The 21344-nt window shown below is 46.5% G+C and overlaps 1 protein-coding gene across 1 annotated transcript; it reads left to right on the forward strand.

Annotated features, from left to right (window-relative positions):
- The first annotated feature begins 898 nt into the window (after window positions 1–898).
- LOC110168985 (probable ribonuclease ZC3H12C) lies at window positions 899–21071 on the forward strand. The gene is given in 10 exon segments (XM_055164387.1): window positions 899–1152; window positions 11478–11868; window positions 13755–14153; window positions 14287–14426; window positions 15538–15772; window positions 16150–16256; window positions 16392–16672; window positions 19025–19273; window positions 19304–19837; window positions 19839–21071. Coding segments are annotated over 9 exon segments (2727 nt in total). The 5' UTR covers window positions 899–1152; window positions 11478–11650; the 3' UTR covers window positions 20403–21071.
- Window positions 21072–21344: the final 273 nt, after the last annotated feature.

Raw genomic sequence — 21344 nt, forward strand, 5'->3', positions numbered from 1 at the left:
CTGCAGTTCAGCATAAAATGAATAAAACCAGGACTAAACTTGGGCTTGAAAGAGAGATAGAGACCGAGTCCCGACACTCAGTCCTGGTTCAGTTCTGGTTTAGTCCTGTTTCACACATGGTTTAAATCTGTTTTAGTCCTGGTTTAGTCCTTTTTCAGTCCTGGTTCAGTTTTGGTTTAGTCCTGCTTGCAACAAAACAATCAAAGAGTCGCTTGGGAGCCGAAAGAGCCAGCTGCTTTAGTGAGCCGAGCCAAAAGAGCCGGTTCTACAAAAAAAATACAAAAACTGGAATCCCCATCACTAGTGTCTAGAATGTGATGCAAAAATGCCATTAGTCCAACTGTCTGTAAATATGACGTGAAGAGTCAGAATAACAATAAATGTTGCCTAAATAAACCCAATTTAGAGTCAACTAGAGCCAAACCTAAGTTTTTTAAACAATTCAAGATTTACAGTGAATTTTTACATCACTAAATATATCGGGCAGCTCCAACTTCCATTATATCGGTTTCATATCGGCCACAACAAAATCCATATCGGGCTCTAGTTTTTCTCGACCAATCACAGCTCTTATCGTCCAGCGTCAAATCATCGGTGCAGGACTCTGGGGTGATGTTTGCAGATGTTCACGTGCACTGAAACTTGATTTGAAAAAAATAAATAAAAAATTGTGGATGAAATCGAAATCGCAATATCTGCCAGAAAAATCGCAATTCAGTTTTTTTTTTTTTTTTTTTTTTTTAAATCGGTCAGGCCGAGTCCAAAACAGACTTAGTAACGGTGCTCCCTCCTCCTCCCTCTCCTCCTCCTCCTCCTCCTCCTCCTCCTCCTCCTCCTCTTCCTCCTCCTCTTCTGGTTCTATTGTCAGATCTCTGCGCTCTGATTGGTCGTTCTTCCGTCAATCCGAACCCCAGCCGCTCTGCTCATTGTTGCTCCATCTGCTTTCATTGTGCAAGTTAACTGCCTTCTACAACTACTGCAAATACTACTACTACTACTGCAAATACTGCAAATACTACTACTACTACTACTACAGCTGCTGCTGCTTCTTCTTGTGGATTTGTTGCGTCTCTGTTTCGTGGCTCGTGGAGTTTTTTTCTTTTCCTCTCGAGTGTTTTGGAGGATTCACAGATGCAGGTCGGGACTCGAGGGGTGAGTGGGTTTGAAAATAAACAAACGGAAAATGAAGATTTGTGAAAGTGGGTTTCAAAAGAGTCTAAATATGTTTCAGTCCTGGTTTAGTCCTGGTTTAGTCCTGGTTTACGTATTTTATATCTTGTGGTTTTTGTTCAAGATTTGACCTGGTTTAGATCTTATTAAGACCCAGTTTAGTCCAGGTCTAGTCCCTGGTTTGTTACTAGTTTAGTCCCAGTTTAGACCTGGTTTAGACCTTGTTTATGAGTTCTCTTTTGGTTTAGTCCTAAATTAGACCTGGTTTAGTCCCGAGTTTAGTTCCTGCATAGTCCCCAGTTTAGTCTTGGTTTAGACCTGGTTCAGTCCCAGGTTTAGTCCCTGAGTTAGTCCATTAGTTAAGTCCTGGTTTAGTCCCAATTTAAACCTGTCTTAATCCTTGTGTAGACCTGGTTTAGTTCCAGGTATAGTCCTCAATTTAGTCCTGGTTTAGAACTTGTTTAGTCCTTGATTTAGTCCAAGCACCATTCTGGTTTAGAAATGTCTTAGTTCTGGTTTAGTCCTGATTTGGACCTGTTTTAGTCCCTGAGTTAGTTTTGTTTTAGACTTGGTTCTGGTTTAGTCCCAATTTACGCCCGTTTTAGTCCTTGTGTAGACCTGGTTTAGTTCCAGGTATAGTCCTCAATTTAGTCCTGATTTAGAACTTGTTTAGTCCTAGAACTCTCCTGCTTTAGACCTGGTTTAGTTCTGGTTTAGACCTGGTTTAGTTCAAAATTTAATCCTGGTTCAGTCCCAGGTTAGTTCTCGTTTTTTAGTTAAGTCCTGGTTTAGACTTAGTTCTGGTTTAGTCCCAGTTTACGCCCGTTTTAGTCCTTGCGTAGACCTGGTTTAGTTCCAGGTATGGTCCTCAATTTAGTCCTTGTTCAGATGTTGTTTAGTTCTTGGTTTAGACCTGGTTTAGACCTGGTTTAGTTCTGGTTTAGTTGGAGTAAAACAGTAGAAATAATTAGAATAACACTCTTTTTATCCTGCGTTGTCATTTTAAATTATTTTACGTCATATTTTTTTTAATTCCTGGTGTTTTTTTTTTGGTTCGTGTTTAAACGTGTGAGTGATTTCAGACGTCAGGTGTCGGACATTTGCTCTCGTTGTGTTTGTGTTTGCGTCTCGTGTTTATTCCTCTCCACAGCAGCAGGGGGCGCGCTCACATTCACATTCACATTTACATTTGTTTGTGACTAAACCTTGTGAATTACCATGACAACGGCGACGAGTTTGACCTCAGGGTAAAACCGAAGCTTCTCTGTTCTGCACTGAAGTTCCACTCTGACCACCACTTCCTCTTTCTGTCCAGCTCTTCCTCAAGACCTGGTTTAGTCCTGGTTCAGTCCTGGTTCAGACTCTGTAGCGCCCCCTGGTGTGTGTGTTTAAAGTGCTCAGGTCAGGTTTGGTCATTCTATTTAAGCTTTAACTTGAGTTTTCTCTCGTTGTGTAAATGTTTCTTGGTGTTTGACGCAGCTGCAGACGAGACGAGACTCAGATTATTATTATAATTCTGTAACTGTTTCCTAGCAACCAGAATGTAAACAAAGACCAGAACAGAATAAAAAGCCTTTGTCATTATTCAATAGTAAAATAAAATAAAACTGAGAACTGCAGCAAAGTGCAACAAGTAATAATAAATAAAACAGATGAACAGTTCTGGGGCAGAATCTGTCCCTAAACGCCACGTGCACTTTAAACGCCACGTGCACTTTAAACGCCACGTGCACTTTAAACATCATGTGCACTTTAAACATTGCGTGGACTTTAAACGTGCACTTTAAACGTTGCGTGCACTTTAAACGTGCACTTTAAACGTGCACTTTAAACGTCATGTGCACTTTAAACGTCCCGTGTGCTTTAAACGTCATGTGCACTTTAAACGTCCCGTGTGCTTTAAACGTCGCGTGCACTTTAAACAGACTCTTTCTGCAGTGTTCTTGTTTTAGCATCTGTGATCCTGCGCCCTCTGCTGGTCACAGGGTCACAGCCTGTACTTTAAACTTGACAATTACTACTACTACTACTACTACTACTACTACTACTACTACTACTACTACTAGTACAATTACTATTACAACTATATTTTACCACTACTGTAGTATTATTGGTCCACAGCAGGTGTTGAGTGTAGAGACCAACACCGAGAGACTCTGTCCCACACAGGGATCTAAACCTGGACTAAACCTGGACTAAACCAGGACTGAACCAGGACTAAACCAGGACTAAACCTGGACTGAACCTGGACTGAACCTGGACTAAACCTGGACTGAACCTGGACTGAACCTGGACTGAACCTGGACTAAACTGGACTGAACTGACTGAACAGGACTGAACCTGGACTGAACCAGGACTAAACTGACTGACCTGGACTGAACTGGACTGACTGAACCAGGACTGAACCAGGACTAAACCTGGACTAAACCTGGACTGAACCTGGACTGAACCTGGACTGAACCTGGACTGAACCTGGACTGAACCAGGACTGAACCAGGACTGAACCTGGACTGAACCAGGACTAAACCTGGACTGAACCTGGACTGAACCTGGACTGAACCTGGACTAAACCTGGACTGAACCTGGACTGAACCTGGACTGAACCTGGACTGAACCAGGACTAAACCAGGACTGAACCTGGACTGAACCTGGACTGAACCTGGACTGAACCTGGACTAAACCTGGACTGAACCTGGACTGAACCTGGACTGAACCTGGACTGAACCTGGACTGAAACCTGGACTAAACCTGGACTAAACCTGGACTGAACCTGGACTGAACCTGGACTGAACCTGGACTGAACCAGGACTAAACCTGGACTGAACCTGGACTGAACCAGTGTTTTTTATTCTATTATATCTTGTATAAGTTCTGTCACAGATCAAAACATCGAGTTACAAATCTAAAGTTTTCAGTTTTTTTAATGTAAACATTCAGTAAAATCAGAATTATTCCTGAAAAGTAAATCTAAATCTAAATCTAGTAAGTAAGTAAGTCTTTATTTATATAGCGCTTTCACAACATTTTCTGTCCCCAAAGACGCTTTACACAGCATTATTCAGCACTATTCATTCAGCATTCATTCATACAGCATTATTCATTCACTCTAAACCCTGATGATGGTAAGCTACTATTGTAGCCACAGCTGCCCTGGGGCTCACTGACAGAGGCGCGGCTGCCATGCCACTCGGCGCCATCGGTCCCTCCGACCACCACCAGCACTCACACACACACACACCACTTTCATACTAGGCAATGTGGGTGAAGTGTCTTGCCTAAGGACACAATGATTGAATTGATTGTATTTAACTGACCATGACTATCAACTGTTTATGGAGACCTATGTAGCATGTTTTGGGTTGATGGGGGAACCGGAGCACCCGGAGGAACCCATCCAGACACGGGGAGAAAATGCAAACTCCACACAGAAAGGCCTGGGCGACCGGGGATCGAACCCAAACCTTCTTGCTGTGAGGCTGAGTGCTAGCCACTCAGCCACCGTGCCGCTAAATCTGAACTGAGCTGTAAAAAATCTGACCTACAGTAAATCAATAAAAGAATAAAACACTGACAGAGTTAAAGAGCTTCAAGAAGATCCAGGTTCTTGGATGTTGTTCTCTGATGTTCTCACGTTGTTCCTCATGATAAACCTGCCTCCAGAGGTCCACGTGTGTTTGAGTCATCTAGAGATCTGTGTGGTGAGGTGTAGAAACCCTGTGAGTCTGTTGTTTTTTGGTTCAGTTTTGTCGTTCAAACAGAGAGAAAAGTGTTTGAGTGACAGTTCCTCACAGACGCATCATTCAAACCAACCAACCGTCAAACGCACACTCACTCTCTCCCTCTTTTCCTCCTCCTCCTCTCTCCTCCTCCTCTCTCTCCTCCTCCTCCTCCTCCTCCTCTCCTCCTCCTCCTCCTCCTCCTCTCCTCCTCCTCCTCCTCCTCCTCCTCCTCCTCCTCCTCCTCTCCTCCTCTCCTCTTCCTCCTCCTCTGCTTCTTCTTCTTTCTCTCCGTCTGCGTTGTTCATTTTGAAAGATGCACTTATTGACCCTCAAGTCTCCAACCTGCAGAACTAAACCAAGACTAAACCAGGTCTAAACCAGGTCTAAATTTAAACTAAACCAGGTCTAAATTTAAACTAAACCAGGACTAAATTTCAGCTAAACCAGGACTGAACCAGGACTGAACCAGGACTGAACCAGGTCTAGACCTGGACTGAACCAGGTCTAGACCTGGTCTCTGTGGGGTCTTACAGTCGTTTGTAAACTCTGGTTTAATCTCGTTTCACGGATAAAAACTCATTATAAAAATGAGACGGGGACAAACGATTGTGACGGTTAAAGGAACAGCCGTCTCCTAGCAACAGCTGTTTCAGAAAATGCACCACCCCCCCTCCTCTGTCTGCCCCCCGAGCCCCTCCCCTCTAACCCCCCCCCCCCCCCCCCCCCCCCCCGTGTGTCCATTCACAAACACGAGCAGAAAAAAACTACAGACAGAAGTGTGCCAAAAAAACAACACTGACCCCAACAAGACCTGCTCCAGACCTGGTTTAGTCCTGGTTTAGTCCTGGTTTAGTCCTGGTTTAGACCTGGTTTAGTCCTGGTTTAGACCTGGTTTAGTCCTGGTTTAGTCCTGGTTTAGACTGGTTTACTGGTTTAGACCTGGTTAGTCCTGGTTTAGTCCTGGTTTAGACCTGGTTTAGTCTGGTTTTACCTGGTTTAGACCTGGTTTAGTCCTGGTTTAGTCCTGGTTTAGTCCTGGTTTAGTCCTGGTTTAGTCCTGGTTTAGACCTGGTTTAGTCCTGGTTTAGACCTGGTTTAGACCTGGTTTAGTCCTGGTTTAGTCCTGGTTTTAGTCCTGGTTTAGACCTGGTTTAGTCCTGGTTTAAGTCTGGTTTAGTCTTGGTTTAGTCCTGGTTTAGTCCTGGTTTAGACCTGGTTTAGTCCTGGTTTAGTCCTGGTTTAGTCCTGGTTTAGTCCTGGTTTAGTCCTGGTTTAGTCCTGGTTTTGGTTGAAGGCTTTATTGTAATTTTACTCTCGTAGTTTATGTTTTAGTTTGTTTTTAAAAGTGCACGTTTTCTCTTTTAAAGCTGCACTGCGTCACTTTTCCTGCTGGCCTCATGTCCATGTTTTTACTTTGTCTGGAATGTTCCACAGTGTGTCTTTAAACTTATCTGTCAGTTTTCTAAAGTAATCTTTGATTTGTTGGAGTCCGACTCAAACTCTTGGCCCAAAAAGCTCCACGGTGCAGCTTTAAAGAGGCGGAGCTTCTACTGGGTTAGAACAATTTCAGTTCATGTGTTTCATAAGAAAATTGACAATAAACTTTTTTGAGTTTGACTCTTGATGTGCAGGAGTTTCAGGAGTGTCGTTGGTGGGATCCACACTGATGTGTTGTGACAGAGCTCTGAACGGGGAGCGACTTAGTGTGGGGAGTGGAGACTTTTAAAACACGTGAAGACGATGTTTTGGCAAATTTAAGATTTAGATTTTAGGACACGTGTCATGTGTTTCATATTCACACACAGCTGATGTTTCATGTCCGTGTGCAGAGACACATGAGGCTGTGTCAGATCTGTGGAGAGGCGAGCCGCTCACTAATGCACCTTTTTAAACAGATCTGTGAGTCAAACTTACAAATTGAATCAAATAAACGCTACAGGTTTGAGTCTCGGTGTAGATGTGACGGAGCTCGATGGACGATTCATGTGGGTCGATGTCAACGAAAACGTTTAACGATGCTGTGAGCCGAAGTTATTTTGGAAAACAGAGGGAGGGAAATATTAGTTTCTCAACAAACCAGACTCTGTGTAAATGTAGAATAAATCTCTTTTTTTTTTTTTACTAAAGCCTTTTGTTAATTGTATTTTATTCTTGTTTTATCTTATTAATTCCTGCAATGGTTTTAGTTTGATCCACTGTTTGCTGATGCACTTTTTTACTCATAGTTTTTACCTGTTGCACTTTGAGATTATTTTATGTAAAGTGCAATAGAAATAAAATGTATTATTATTATTATTATTATTTTCTAGACTCCATTTTGTGGCTCTTCCCCACTGTGACGTAGGCACTGGGCCCCACCGATATATCGGTTGGCCAATATTATCGGCCGATATGGGCACCTGGAGACATATCGACTCTCGGCCTAAATGTTGTCGATGTGGGCTGATGGTTCACGTGGGCAGGTTACACCTCGTTACATCATCAAGCTTAGACTCTGTTTACAGGCCAGTTTCACTGTTGACAAAAGCGCGTGTTGCATGATGGGAATTATTTTGGTCGGCGGCAAGAAACACTAATTGAACATGACGGACGGAGCGAGAAAACACGTAAAGGGTATTGATCCTGGTTATTTCTCCACTCTAACAGCAGACGACCCAAGAACATTTGACCACAAATTGGTCATAAACATCGACGGACGACAAATCTCCCTTTTCAACCCCGACAGAGTCTGGACCAAACCAAACTTCTGGACAAATATTCACTTGGGCGACATCCACAATGACTTGGTGAAACTCCTGGGCCATTCACAGCAGAAAAGATGAAAACCTCCAAGAGTCTGGATGTGTTGTTGAACTTGTTGAGTCCACGGTTTGTTAGGATCTTCTACGTTTGCTCTGCGGACGTTTGAAAGTCGTTTAATTCACCGTTAGTGGTTCTTTTCACTCAGAATATGAAAAAGACATTTTCCTTCTTCTGTGTTTCTATTTGTGCGTCTGATGATGCAGCAGGAATTTACCAATATCAGGAGAAATACAGGAGGTTAAACACTGTGTTTGACACGACCGTGTTTCTGCCTCCGACCAGAATATTTCCCAGCAGCAACGCAGACTTTTAATAACAATGACGTCAGCTCAAACTCGACTATATTATGTCAGTTTAATCGAATTTACAGACAGATAAATGTGCAAATATGTGAGAGGTGAATTTATACGTATATAATTCCTGCGGCGCACACACATTTACCGCTAAAGACTGAGAGCTGCAGTTGATTTACTTTGTTTACAGGTCAGAATGTCGGGGATGTGCCTTTGTTCCCTCATTTCCCTCAAGTTTTTTTTTTTTCTTTACAAAAGGAGGAGCTACGTTTCCATGTTTCCTTTATTGTCAGTTTACATCAGATTTTATCACATTTCTCCCAATTTGGTCGACAATTACATCAAAACTCTTCTCCAGCAGCAGCAGAGACTCCAGATGTGATGTACAGGTCATGGAGCAAATGTGGTTTAAAAACAAAAATGACTTGACTTAGAGTTTAATTTTGAGAAAAATCTTAGAGCTGAGAGAACATAGAGCTGTGAGAACATAGAGCTGTGAGAACATAGAGCTGTGAGAACATAGAGCTGTGAGAACATAGAGCTGTGAACATAGAGCTGTGGGAACATAGAGCTGTGAGAACATAGAGCTGTGAGAACATAGAGCTGTGAGAACATAGAGCTGTGAGAACATAGAGCTGTGAGAACATAGAGCTGTGAGAACATAGAGCTGTGAGAACATAGAGCTGTGAGAACATAGAGCTGTGAGAACATAGAGCTGTGAGAACATAGAGCTGTGAGAACATAGAGCTGTGAGAACATAGAGCTGTGGGAACATAGAGCTGTGAGAACATGTGAGAACATAGAGCTGTGAGAACATAGAGCTGTGAGAACATAGAGCTGTGAGAACATAGAGCGTGAGAACATAGAGCGTGAGAACATAGAGCCGTGAGAACATAGAGCGTGAGAACATAGAGCCGTGGAACATAGAGCCGTGGGAACATAGAGCTGTGAGAACATAGAGCTGTGAGAACATAGAGCTGTGAGAACATAGAGCTGTGAGAACATAGAGCTGTGAGAACATAGAGCTGACCCAGAATGTGATGCAAAAATGCCACTAGGTCGACCTACTGTTTTTAAATATGACGTAAAGAGACAGAATATCAGGAAATGTCGCCTAAAACAAACCCAACTTCAAATTGAATAGAGTCAAACCGAAGTTTTATCATCAGCTGAAGATTCACACTGAATTTTAACGTCATTAAACACTAGAGCCCGACCGATATATCGGCTGGCCGATATTATCGGCCAATATGGGCACCTGGAGACATATCGGCCGATATGCTCGCTGATATGGGCCGATATTTCACGTGGGCATGTGATACGTCGTTATAAAGCTTAGACTCTCTACATTATGTTCATTTAATCCAATTTACAGACAGATAAATGTCCTAATATGTGGCTCTGCGTCAGTATTTATCTGTGGTGTAATTTGTCTGTGTCCGTACTGTCCCTGAACACACCACAGAGTCACGTCACTTCACTCACGTGTGTTTGTTTACACCTGCAGACGTGCGCAACACTGACATTATTTTCTTTTTACGGACAATCGGTTTGAGTCTGGATTAAAAGGACATTTATTAGTTCAGACTTGTGATGTGGGAGGAGCCTGTGTGATGTGGGAGGAGCCTGTGTGAGCGGTGAGTGTTGGAAATACATCGACTTTGAAGCTAGTTTAGGTTTTGTTAGCGGTTAGCTGCTGTAGCTCCGCACATAAACAGGCTGTTTCTATTGGTCTATTGTAAAGTGTTTATATTGTCTGTATATTTGTCACTGGACCAGTATTGATCTGTAAATGAGCTGTGAATAGACGTGTGAATGATCCACATTTATGCATATAATTAATTACCGCGGTGCGCAGCATTTACGGCTAAAGGCTAATAGCGGTAGTTTATTTACTAGCAGGAGTTATGGGTCGCGATCGAAGCGGCTCTTAGATTCGGCTCTTTGAAGTGAACAACAGGAGCATGTTTCTTATTGGGAGCCGTGTTTTCTCTTTTTCTCACTTTTTCTCTTCATGTCGCATGTCGACCCGTAGTTTGACAGCAGCAGCGGCTGAAAACGAAACTTTCAGAAATCTGCGTTTGCATAGGATAAAAAAAAAAAGTGCATATTTGGCTGCAGTTCAGCATAAAATGAATAAACCAGGACTAAACTTGGGCTTGAGTGCAGGAGAGAGATAGAAACAGAGTCCAGACACTCAGTCCTGGTTCAGTTCTGGTTTAGTCCTGTTTTACACATGGTTTAAATCTGTTTTAGTCCTGGTTTAGTCCTTTTTCAGTCCTGGTTCAGTTCTGGTTTAGTCCTGCTTGCAACAAAACAATCTCAAGAGTCACTTGGGAGCTGAAAGAGCCAGTTGGTTTAGTGAGCCGAGCCAAAAGAGCTAGTTTTCAAAAAAAAAAAACTGGAATCCCCATCACTAGTGTCTAGAATGTGATGCAAAAATGCCATTAGGCCAAACTACTGTCTGTAAATATGATGTAAAGAGTCAAAATAACAATAAATGTTTCCTAAATAAACCCAATTTAAAATCCACCAGAGCCAAACCTAAGTTTTTTAAACAATTCAAGATTTACAGTGAATTTTTACATCACTAAATATATCGGCGATTATATCGGCAGCTCCAACTCCCATTATAATCGGTTTCATATCGGCCACAACAAAATCCATATCGGCTCTATTAAACACATCAACATGTCAATTAATTAACTGATGAAGACCAGTTAAGGCCTTTTAACTATATTTTTCCTCGTGCGATTTTTTAAAAACTTTTTCTACTTTTTTGGAGTTGCCTGGAATCTGTTGTGTTTAAGTTTTGATCCTTTTTCCAAGAGCGCCCCCTACCTGCTCCTACAGGAACATCTGCAGCAAACACACACATTTTTACACAGTTTTATCAGATCAAAAAACATCCAAATCTTTCAGGCTCTAGGTGTTTTTAATGGGCGGCGGCGGCGGTTCTGTTATCGAGGGGAGGGTGAGTTTGTGGTAAATAAAAAAAATAATAATAATAATCCATGTTTCTCTGTGTGTGTGTGTTTCTCTGTGTGTGTGTGTGTTTCTCTGTGTGTGTGTGTGTGTGTGTGTGTGTGTGTTTTTCTGTGTGTGTGTGTGTGTGTGTGTGTGTTTCTCCGTGTGTGTGTGTGTTCTCTGTGTGTGTGTGTGTGTTCTCTCTGTGTGTGTTTCTCTCTCTGTGTGTGTGTGTTTCTCTCTGTGTGTGTGTGTTTCTCTCCGTGTGGTGTGTGTGTGTGTGTGTGTGTTTCTCTCTCTGTGTGTGTGTTCTCCGTGTGTGTGTGTGTGTGTGTGTTCTCTCTCCGTGTGTGTGTGTGTGTGTGTGTTTCTCCGTGTGTGTGTGTGTTCTCTGTGTGTGTGTGTGTGTGTGTGTTTCTCTCTCCGTGTGTGTGTGTGTGTGTGTTTCTCCGTGTGTGTGTGTGTGTTCTCTGTGTGTGTGTGTGTGTGTGTGTGTGTTTCTCCGTGCGTGTGTGTGTGTGTTCAGTGTTTTCGGGCGAGCGTTGGCTGTGGTTCTGGGGATGACTGAACCAAACCCATGGGACATCAGGACCATGAGGAGACCGCCCACAGTCCCGCTCTGGACTCCGGTCCGGACTCCGGTCTGGACCTGGTCTACCTGCACCTGACGGGCCCCTCCCCCGCCGCCCCCCCCCCGACATGGAGGAGCGGGCGAGCGAGCCGCGGGACCAGGGGGAGGAGAGAGAGGACGGGTCTGAACCGGGACTCAACCAGGTCAAGTCCTCGCACCAGCCCCTGTGCAGGTCCCAGTGTGTGGACCTGGGACCAGAGGGACCCCCGGATCTGAACCAGGACCCGGACCTGAACCAGGACCCGGACCTGAACCAGGACCCTGATCTGAACCAGGACTCAAACAGGTACCAACCAGACCAACAGAAACCTTTAAATGTCCCATAATCCTGGTCTTGTGTTTTGTTTCATTCACATGTTTAACTCACAAACCCAAACATTTAACATGAGTTCTTCTCTCAAACACTCTGTTCCACCTTCTGATGTCATCATGTGGTGATACAGGAAGTGCTCCACCGTGTTTTTAAACTCCACACACCTTCACTAGAATCTAGTGTCATTAGTCGAGACCACTTTTTTACAGTCTTGGTCTCAGCTCGGACTCAAGCGCATTTGGACTCGGTCTTGTCCCAGTCTCGATGGAGCTTGGACTCGGTCTTCGATGGAGCTTGGACTCGGTCTTGATGGAGCTTGGACTCGGTCTCGATGGAGCTTGGACTCGGTCTTGTCTCGGTCTCGATGGAGCTTGGACTCGGTCTCGATGGAGCTTGGTCTCGGTCTTGTCTCGGTCTCGATGGATGGAGCTTGGACGTCTCTCGGTCGGTCTCGATGGAGCTTGGAGTCTTCGGTCTCGATGGAGCTTGTCTCGTCTCGTCTTGTCTCGGTCTCGATGGAGCTTGGTCTCTCGGTCTTGTCTCGGTCTCGATGGAATGGAGCTTGGTCTCGGTCTTGTCTCGGTCTCGATGGAGTCTTGGGTCTCGGTCTTGTCTCGGTCTCGATGGAGCTTGGTCTCGGTCTTGTCTCGGTCTCGATGGAGCTTGGACTTTAACTTCTTGGGTTCTTTTTAAAGACGATGCAGTAAAGTGTGTTTACTTGTTGACGTGTTTCTGCTGCTGCATCTTCAGATCTGTCCTGGTGTTGGTGGTGACGTGTCGTATATCAGCTGTTGTTACTTCCTGTGGGCGTGGTCAGACCTGATGGACCTGGCAGGTCGCTCAGACTGACCACGCCTCCCGTCGCCCGGTGTCTCTGGAGGAGGGTGTCCCAGGTGTGTGAAAGGAGGAAGGCTCCGTCATCACGGTTAATTCTGTCCGTGCCTCGTTTCCTGATTTCACCGTCCTCCTTGATCCAGCGTTTGAACTTGTTGTTTTCTGATCCAATGACCCGAGTCTCGTCCTGATCCATAATGTGGTTGTTCCTTTTACAGTGTCTGATGTGGAGGATTTTAGGTTTTCCTGTTCTGCTTTGTCTTTTTGTTCTGGTGAGTCTCCCTGACGTTTCCTTCTCGCATTCCTTTTGCTGTTCCTTTTTTCGGATGTGAAATGCTCGGCCTGTTTCCCCTGTGTGTGATTTATTGCATGATTTGCATTGAATTTCGTAGATGGTGTTGCATTTTTGTTCTGGTGGGATTTTGTCCTTGGGGTGTACGAGTTGTTGGTGGAGTTTTGTGTTTGGTTTGACTCCAGTGTTTATGTTGTGTTTTTTCATGTCTCTCTGGATGGTTCAGTTGTTCCTCTGATGTTCTGTAGTGTGACTATGTTCTTGTCCTGCTGCCCTGTGTTGGATTGTTGTGTTTTTTTCCGGGGTTTGTTGGTTTTATTGATAACTTGTTGTTTATGGTCCAGCTGGGATATTGACATTGTTTGAGTGTTTGTGTGACGTGTCTCTCCTCTTCCTCCCTGTGGGTCTGTGATGAGTGTGGCCCGTTCCAATAATGTTCTTACTACTACTTTAAAAAGAACCCAAGAAGTTAAAGTATATAAGAAGACAAAATGAACATCTTTTGCTTAATAAGGAGCTTGGACTTGGTCTTGTCTCGGTCTCGATGGAGCTTGGTTTGGTCTAAAATTAATAATAATAATAAATAAATAATATGAAAAAGTATTAATGAACCGATAGTTTGAATCACAAAAAAAAAAGGACAAACATTTATTATACTTTTCATTTTTTAAATTTAATTTCTTTATGTTTTGCTGAATAAATGTAATTTTGTTTTGTCTTGTGTTTTCCTCAGCGGAGACCTGGTCCCTCCAGATCCTCCGAGTTCCCCGGAGCCCGCGGGCCCGTCCCCGGCGCCCACAGCAGGGGGCAGCAGAGAGTTCCAGGCCAAACTGGACTTCGCTCTTAAACTGGGCTACGGCGAGGAGACGGTCCGCGCCGTCCTCACCAAACTCGGACCGCAGACGCTCATCAACGACGTGCTGGGGGAGCTGGTCAGACTCGGGACCAAACCGGAGCCCGACCAGGATCTGGGCTCCGGACCGGGCTCCGGACCGAGCTCCGGTCTCGGGTCCGGCCCGGGGTCTTCGTGCGGCTGCGCAGAGGACGGACGAGGAGACTCGCCGGCGCCGACCGAAAGCGACCAAGAAAATCTGAGACCGATTGTGGTCGACGGAAGCAACGTGGCCATGAGGTCAGACCTGGTTTAGTCCTGGTTTAGACCTGGTTTAGTCCTGGTTTAGACCTGGTTTAGATCTTGTGGACCTGTTGTTCTTCAGATCTTGTGATTCTGTTTTTCTAAAGCTCTTCTCTGTATTTTTCCGTAGTCATGGAAACAAGGAAGTGTTCTCGTGCCAGGGCATCCAGCTCGCTGTTGATTGGTTCCTGGAGCGAGGTCATCGTGACATCACCGTGTTTGTCCCGGCCTGGAGGAAGGAGCAGTCCCGCCCCGACGCGCCCATCACCGGTACCCAGAACCCAGAACCCAGAACCCTGAACCCAGAACTCTGAACCCTGAACCCTAGAACCCTAGAACCCAGAACCTAGAACCCAGAACCCTGAACCTAGAACCCAGAACCCTGAACCTAGAACAGAACCAGAACCCAGAACCTAGAACCCAGAACCTAGAACCTAGAACCCAGAACCTAGAACCCTGAACCTAGAACCAGAACCTAGAACCCAAACCTAGAACCTAGAACCCAGAACCTAGAACCCAGAACCCTGAACCTAGAACCCAGAACCCAGAACCTAGAACCCCAGAACCCTGAACCCTAGAACCAGAACCTAGAACCCTAGAACCTAGAACCTGAACCTAGAACTAGAACCCAGAACCTAGAACCCTAGAACCTAGAACCCTGAAACCTAGAACCCTAGAACCCAGAACCTAGAACCTAGAACCCAGAACCTGAACCCAGAACCCAGAACCCTGAACCTAGAACCCAGAACCTAGAAAGAACCCTGAACCTAGAACCCAGAACCCTGAACCTAGAACCCAGAACCTAGAACCTAGAACCCTGAACCTAGAACCCAGAACCTAGAACCCAGAACCTAGAACCCTGAACCTAGAACCCAGAACCCTAGAACCTAGAACCTAGAACCCTGAACCTAGAACCCAGAACCCTAGAACCCTGAACCTAGAACCCAGAACCCTGAACCTAGAACCAGAACCTAGAACCCTGAACCTAGAACCCAGAACCCTAAGAACCTAGAACCCTGAACCTAGAACCCAGAACCCTGAACCTAGAACCCAGAACCTAGAACCCTTAAACCCTGAAGTGTAATACCCTCTTTATTCCCCCGCAAAAGTGTAAAACTCGTGTGTTTAAACTCGCGTGTTTGTTTAAACTCGTGTGCGTGTGTTTGTTTAAACTCGTGTGTTTTGTGTTTGTTTAAACTCGTGTGTTTAAACTCGTGTGTTTGTTTAAACTCGCGTGTTTGTTTAAACTCGTGTGTTTGTTTAAACTCGTGTTTGTTTAAACTCGTGTGTTTAAACTCGTGTGTTTGTTTAAACTCGTGTGTTTGTTTAAACTCGTGTGTTTGTTTAAACTCGTGTGTTTGTTTAAACTCGTGTGTTTCAGATCAGGAGATCCTTCGTGTGCTGGAGAAGCAGAAGTTGTTGGTGTTCACTCCGTCTCGTCGGGTTCAGGGACGCCGCGTCGTCTGTTACGACGATCGCTTCATCGTGAAGTTGGCGTTCGAGTCGGACGGCGTCATCGTCTCCAACGACAACTACCGCGACCTCGCCAACGAGAAACCCGAGTGGAAACGCTTCATCGACGACAGACTCCTCATGTACAGCTTCGTCAACGACAAGTGAGTCCACAACTGGTCTAGACCTGGTTCAGTCCTGGTCTAGTCCTGGTCTAGACCTGGTTCAGTCCTGGTTCAGTCCTGGTCTAGTCCTGCCTCATATCTGCCAGCAGGGGGCGCTCACTGCACTGAAACTCCTCTGACACAACACACCTTCCGTAATATTCCACAGTTTGGTTTTAACTTTCTGTTACCAAGGAAACGTGCAGACGCCTCCGGACTCTTCCACACTGTAGATTGAAATATTTGATCAAATATATATTGAAATGTTTCATATCCAAGTCCATCTGAAACACGACAAGAGGAGGAGACATTTTGTGAAGTTTGACTTTGTCCAAATGTTTTTTCTTGAATCTAAATGAAAATAAAACATGTTTCAGGTTTATGCCTCCAGACGATCCTCTGGGACGACACGGACCGAGTCTCGACAACTTCCTCCGAAAACGTCCCGTCATCCCAGAGCAGAAGAAACAGCCCTGCCCCTACGGTGAGACCGGCTTTAGACCGGCTTTAGACCGGCTTTAGACCGGCTTTAGACCGGGATTAGATGGGGTTTAGAACAGGTTTAGTCCGGGTTTAGACCGGGTTTAGTCCTGGTCCTTGACTCTTGTCCTCGTTGCAGGTAAAAAGTGCACTTATGGACACAAGTGTAAATATTATCACCCGGAGCGAGGAGCTCAGCCTCAGAGATCCGTCGCCGATGAACTCAGAGCCAGCGCCAAAAACCCGACCAAGAACCAGAACAAGACCCAGTCCAAGGTCCAGACCAAGACCCAGACCAGGACCCAGACCGACCCGGGTCTGGTCAAGTCCCACAGCGTCCCGACGGCAGAGACCCAGAGGAGCGGAACCAAACGCCAATCTGACCCCAACGTGCGAGCCCTGTCCTACGGAGACGCCGAGGTCAGGCCCGGTTTAGTCCTGGTTTTGACCTGGTTTAGACCTGGTTTAGTCCTGGTTTAGTCCTGGTTTAGACCTGGTTTAGACCTGGTTTAGTCCTGGTTTAGACCTGGTTTAGACCTGGTTTAGTCCTGGTTTAGACCTGGTTTAGACCTGGTTTAGACCTGGTTTAGTCCTGGTTTAGTCCTGGTTTAGTTTACCTGGTTTAGACCGTGGTTTAGTCCTGGTTTAGACCTGGTTTAGACCTGGTTTAGTTTCCTGGTTTAGTCCTGGTTTAGTCCTGGTTTAGACCTGGTTTAGTCCTGGTTTAGACCTGGTTTAGACCTGGTTTAGAACCTGGTTTAGTCCTGGTTTAGTCCTGGTTTAGACCTGGTTTAGTCTGGTTTAGTCCTGGTTTAGACCTGGTTTAGACCTGGTTTAGACCTGGTTTTCCCTGGTTTAGACCTGGTTTAGTCCTGGTTTAGTCCTGGTTTAGTAGACCTGGTTTAGACCTGGTTTAGTCCTGGTTTAGACCTGGTTTAGACCTGGTTTAGACCTGGTTTAGTCCTGGTTTGGTTTAGACCTTTAGACCTGGTTTAGATCCTGGTTTAGACCTGGTTTAGACCTGGTTTAGACTGGTTTAGACCTGGTTTTCTGGTTTAGATCTGGTTTAGACCTGGTTTAGTTTCCTGGTTTAGACCTGGTTTACCTGGTTTCCTGGTTTAGTCCCTGGTTTAGACCTGGTTTATCTGGACCTGGTTTAGTCCTGGTTTAGACCTGTTTAGACCTGGTTTAGTCCTGGTTTAGACCTGGTTTAGACCTGGTTTAGACCTGGTTTAGTCCTGGTTTTGGTTTAGTCCTGGTTTAAGTCCTGGTTTAGACCTGGTTTAGTCCTGGTTTAGACCTGGTTTAGTCCTGGTTTTAGACCTGGTTTATTCCTGGTTTAGACCTGGTTTAGACCTGGTTTAGTCCTGGTTTAGACCTGGTTTAGACCTGGTTTAGTCCTGGTTTAATCTGGTTTAGACCTGGTTTAGACCTGGTTTAGTCCTGGTTTAGACCTGTTTATCCTGGTTTAGACTGGTTTACCTGGTTTAGTCCTGGTTTAGTCCTGGTTTACCTGTTTAGTCCTGGTTAGACCTGGTTTAGTCCTGGTTAGTCCTGGTTTAGTCCTGGTTTAGTCCTGGTTTAGACCTGGTTTAGTCCTGGTTTAGACCTGGTTTAGTCTGGTTTAGACCTGGTTTAGTCCTGGTTTAGATCCTGTTTATCCTGGTTTAGACCTGGTTTAGTCCTGGTTTAGTCCTGGTTTAGACCTGGTTTACCTGGTTTAGTCCTGTTTGTCCTGGTTAGTCCTGGTTTAGACCTGGTTTAACCTGGTTTAGTTTACCTGGTTTAGTCCTGTTTAGACCTGGTTTAGTCCTGTTTAGTCCTGTTTATCCTGGTTTACCTGGTTTAGTCCTGGTTTAGACCTGGTTTAGACCTGGTTTAGGTTTAGTCCTGTTAGTCTGGTTACCTGTTTACCTGGTTTAGTCCTGTTTACCTGGTTTAGTCCTGGTTTAGACCTGGTTTAGTCCTGGTTTACCTGGTTTTAGACCTGGTTTAGTCCTGGTTTAGACCTGGTTTATCCTGGTTTATCCTGGTTTAGATCTGGTTTAGACCTGGTTTAGTCCTGGTTTAGACCTGTTTAGTCCTGGTTTAGTCCTGGTTTAGTCCTGGTTTAGTCCTGGTTTAGACCTGGTTTAGACCTGGTTTAGACCTGGTTTAGTCCTGGTTTAGACCTGTTTAGTCCTGGTTTAGTCCTGGTTTAGACCTGGTTTAGTCCTGGTTTAGAGTCCTGGTTTAGACCTGGTTTAGTCCTGGTTTAGACCTGGTTTAGACCTGGTTTAGTCCTGGTTTTTCCTGGTTTAGACCTGGTTTAGTCCTGGTTTAGTCCTGGTTTAGTCCTGGTTTAGTCCTGGTTTAGTTTAGTCCTGGTTTAGTCCTGGTTTACCTGGTTTAGACCTGGTTTAGACCTGGTTTAGATCCTGGTTTACACCTGGTTTAGTCCTGGTTTAGACCTGGTTTACCTGGTTTAGACCTGGTTTAGTCCTGGTTTAGATCTGGTTTACACCTGTTTAGTCCTGGTTTAGACCTGGTTTAGACCTGGTTTAGACCTGGTTTAGTCCTGGTTTAGACCTGGTTTAGTCCTGTTTAGTTTAGTCCTGTTTAGTTTAGACCTGTTTAGTTTAGTCTGGTTTAGTCCTGGTTATCCTGGTTTAGTCCTGGTTTATCCTGGTTTACACCTGTTTAGTCCTGTTTAGATCTGGTTTACACCTGGTTAGTCCTGGTTTAGACCTGGTTTAGACCTGGTTTAGATCTGTGTATCTGTTCTGTTTCCAGGTTTATGTTGAGGATCGTTTGTTTCAGCCTCAGAGCAGAACCTTGTCCCCGGCTCCAGGTGGGCCCCCGACCGTCGCCCCCGTGCCCCAGGACGAGCCCCCGCCCCCTGACCCGCCGTACCCCCACTGCCCCTCGCCCGACTACTACAGCGTCACCCGGGCCTTCGCCAGCCTCTCCGTCGCCTCCAGACCCAACCCGGACTACAGACCGGACCTCAGACCGGACCTCAGACCGGACCTCAGACCGGACCTCAGACCTCAGACCTGACCTCAGACCGACCTCAGACCGGACCTCAGACCTGACCTCAGACCGGACCTCAGACCGGACCTCAGACCGGACCTCAGACCGGACCTCAGACCGGACCTCAGACCAGACCTCAGACCGGACCTCAGACCAGACCTCAGACCGGACCTCAGACCGGACCTCAGACCGGACCTCAGACCGGTCCAGGACCAGGACTACAGGCTGGGGTCTCTCGGGTCTATGGGCTCCGCCGGGTCTGAATGTGGCAGCGAAAGCAGCAGCTGCGACTCGTGTCCGACCGAATCTTCCATGGACGATTTCCACTACCCGCCCTCGCGGATGTACCCGCCCCCGCCCGACTACTGCGCCCACGCCCACCTCGAGTACCCGCACCTGCCCCCTGCCCACCTGTCTCACCTGTCGCACCTGGACGCCCTGCCCAAGCGCCCGCTGTACCCCCTGCCCCCCCACCTGCACCACCGGCCGCTCTCCGCCCGCTCCAGCTGCCCGGGCGACTACCTCCACGCCCCCGCGCCCTCCGTGCCCGCGCCCCGCTCCCCCCTCGCCCCGCGCCCGCCCCGAGAGCAGCTCCGACCCGCACCTGTACCCCCACCCCCACCCGCGCCCCAAGACCCTGCCGCACTGGGACACGTGTTACCGCCCCCCGCTGGCGTCGGCGCGCTACGACTCGTCCTGTTACTGGGAGAGTTACGGCTCGCGCTTCCACCCGCCGCCGCACGCCGCCGCCGCCGCCGCCACCCACCCGTACCCGGAGCAGAGCGCCGTCCTGGGCCGCACGGGCCGCTCCCTGCCCCCCTACCCCCCGCCAGGCCCTGTCGCCCGGTTTGAGGAGGCGCGGTACGAGGAGGCGCGGTACGAGGACGGGCGGTACGAGGAGGCGCGGTACGAGGAGGCGCGGTACGAGGACGCGCGGTACGAGGACGCGCGGTACGAGGACGGGCGGTACCCTCGTGACGCCCGCTACGCCGACGCCCGGGACAAGACTTACATAAACCTGTGTAATATTTTCCCGTCGGAGCTGGTGCGGCGGGTGATGTCGCGCTCGCCGCACGTCACAGACCCACAGACGCTCGCCGCCGCCATCCTGGCAGAAAAGACTCAGAGCGGATTCTGATCGATTCTGATCGATTCTGATCGATTCTGAACGATTCTGAACGATTCTGATCGATTCTGAACGATTCTGAACGATTCTGAACGATTCTGATCGATTCTGATCGATTCTGATCGATTCTGATTCTGCCACAGTCACACACGAGTCTTTAGACTTTGGGCTGAAACTGCAAAGGCTCATGGGAAAAACTGAACATGTACATGAACTAAAGCTGCACTCTGTAACTTTTCTGTACCAGCTTGTCTCCATGGAGATGTGACTCCTGTGCCTGGAATGTTCCACACTGTGGCATTACATGTTTGCATGTCTACAGCTGTGTTCACTTCCACACAACAGGCTCGCCTCTCCACAGATCTGATCTGTCACATGGTCACATGTCTCCAGAAAGATAAACAGGTTTAATGCCGCACTGTGGAACATCCTCCACAACAACAATCCCGTCTCCACGGTGACAAGAAAAAGAACAACTGAAGACAGAGATTCTCCTGTGACTCTGGCCCAAGTACAAATACAAGTACATGTGTGTGTATCTGTACTCGAGTACATGTGTCTGTATTCGAGTACATGCGTCTGTACTCGAGTACATGTATCTGTACTCGAGTACATGCGTCTGTACTCGAGTACATGTGTCTGTACTCGAGTACATGTATCTGTACTCGAGTGCATGTGTCTGTATTCGAGTACATGCGTCTGTACTCGAGTACATGTATCTGTACAGATACATGAATTCGAGTACAGACGCATGTACTCGAGTACATGTGTCTGTACTCGAGTACATGCGTCTGTACTCGAGTACATGTATCTGTACTCATGTTTAGAGTTTTTGCAGTTGTTCTTCTTGTTTCTGGGCAGTTTGTGTCGAGTCTCTGGAGGTTGGACTGTGTGAACCTTAGTTTAATAAGGCTCGTCTCTCCTCCCTCTTTCTCTTCCCTCTCTTCTTTTTGT

Source organism: Boleophthalmus pectinirostris, unplaced genomic scaffold (genome assembly GCF_026225935.1).
Source record: "Boleophthalmus pectinirostris isolate CB_2022bp ecotype Guang Dong unplaced genomic scaffold, ASM2622593v1 HiC_scaffold_11, whole genome shotgun sequence".
Classification (NCBI taxonomy): domain Eukaryota; kingdom Metazoa; phylum Chordata; class Actinopteri; order Gobiiformes; family Gobiidae; genus Boleophthalmus; species Boleophthalmus pectinirostris.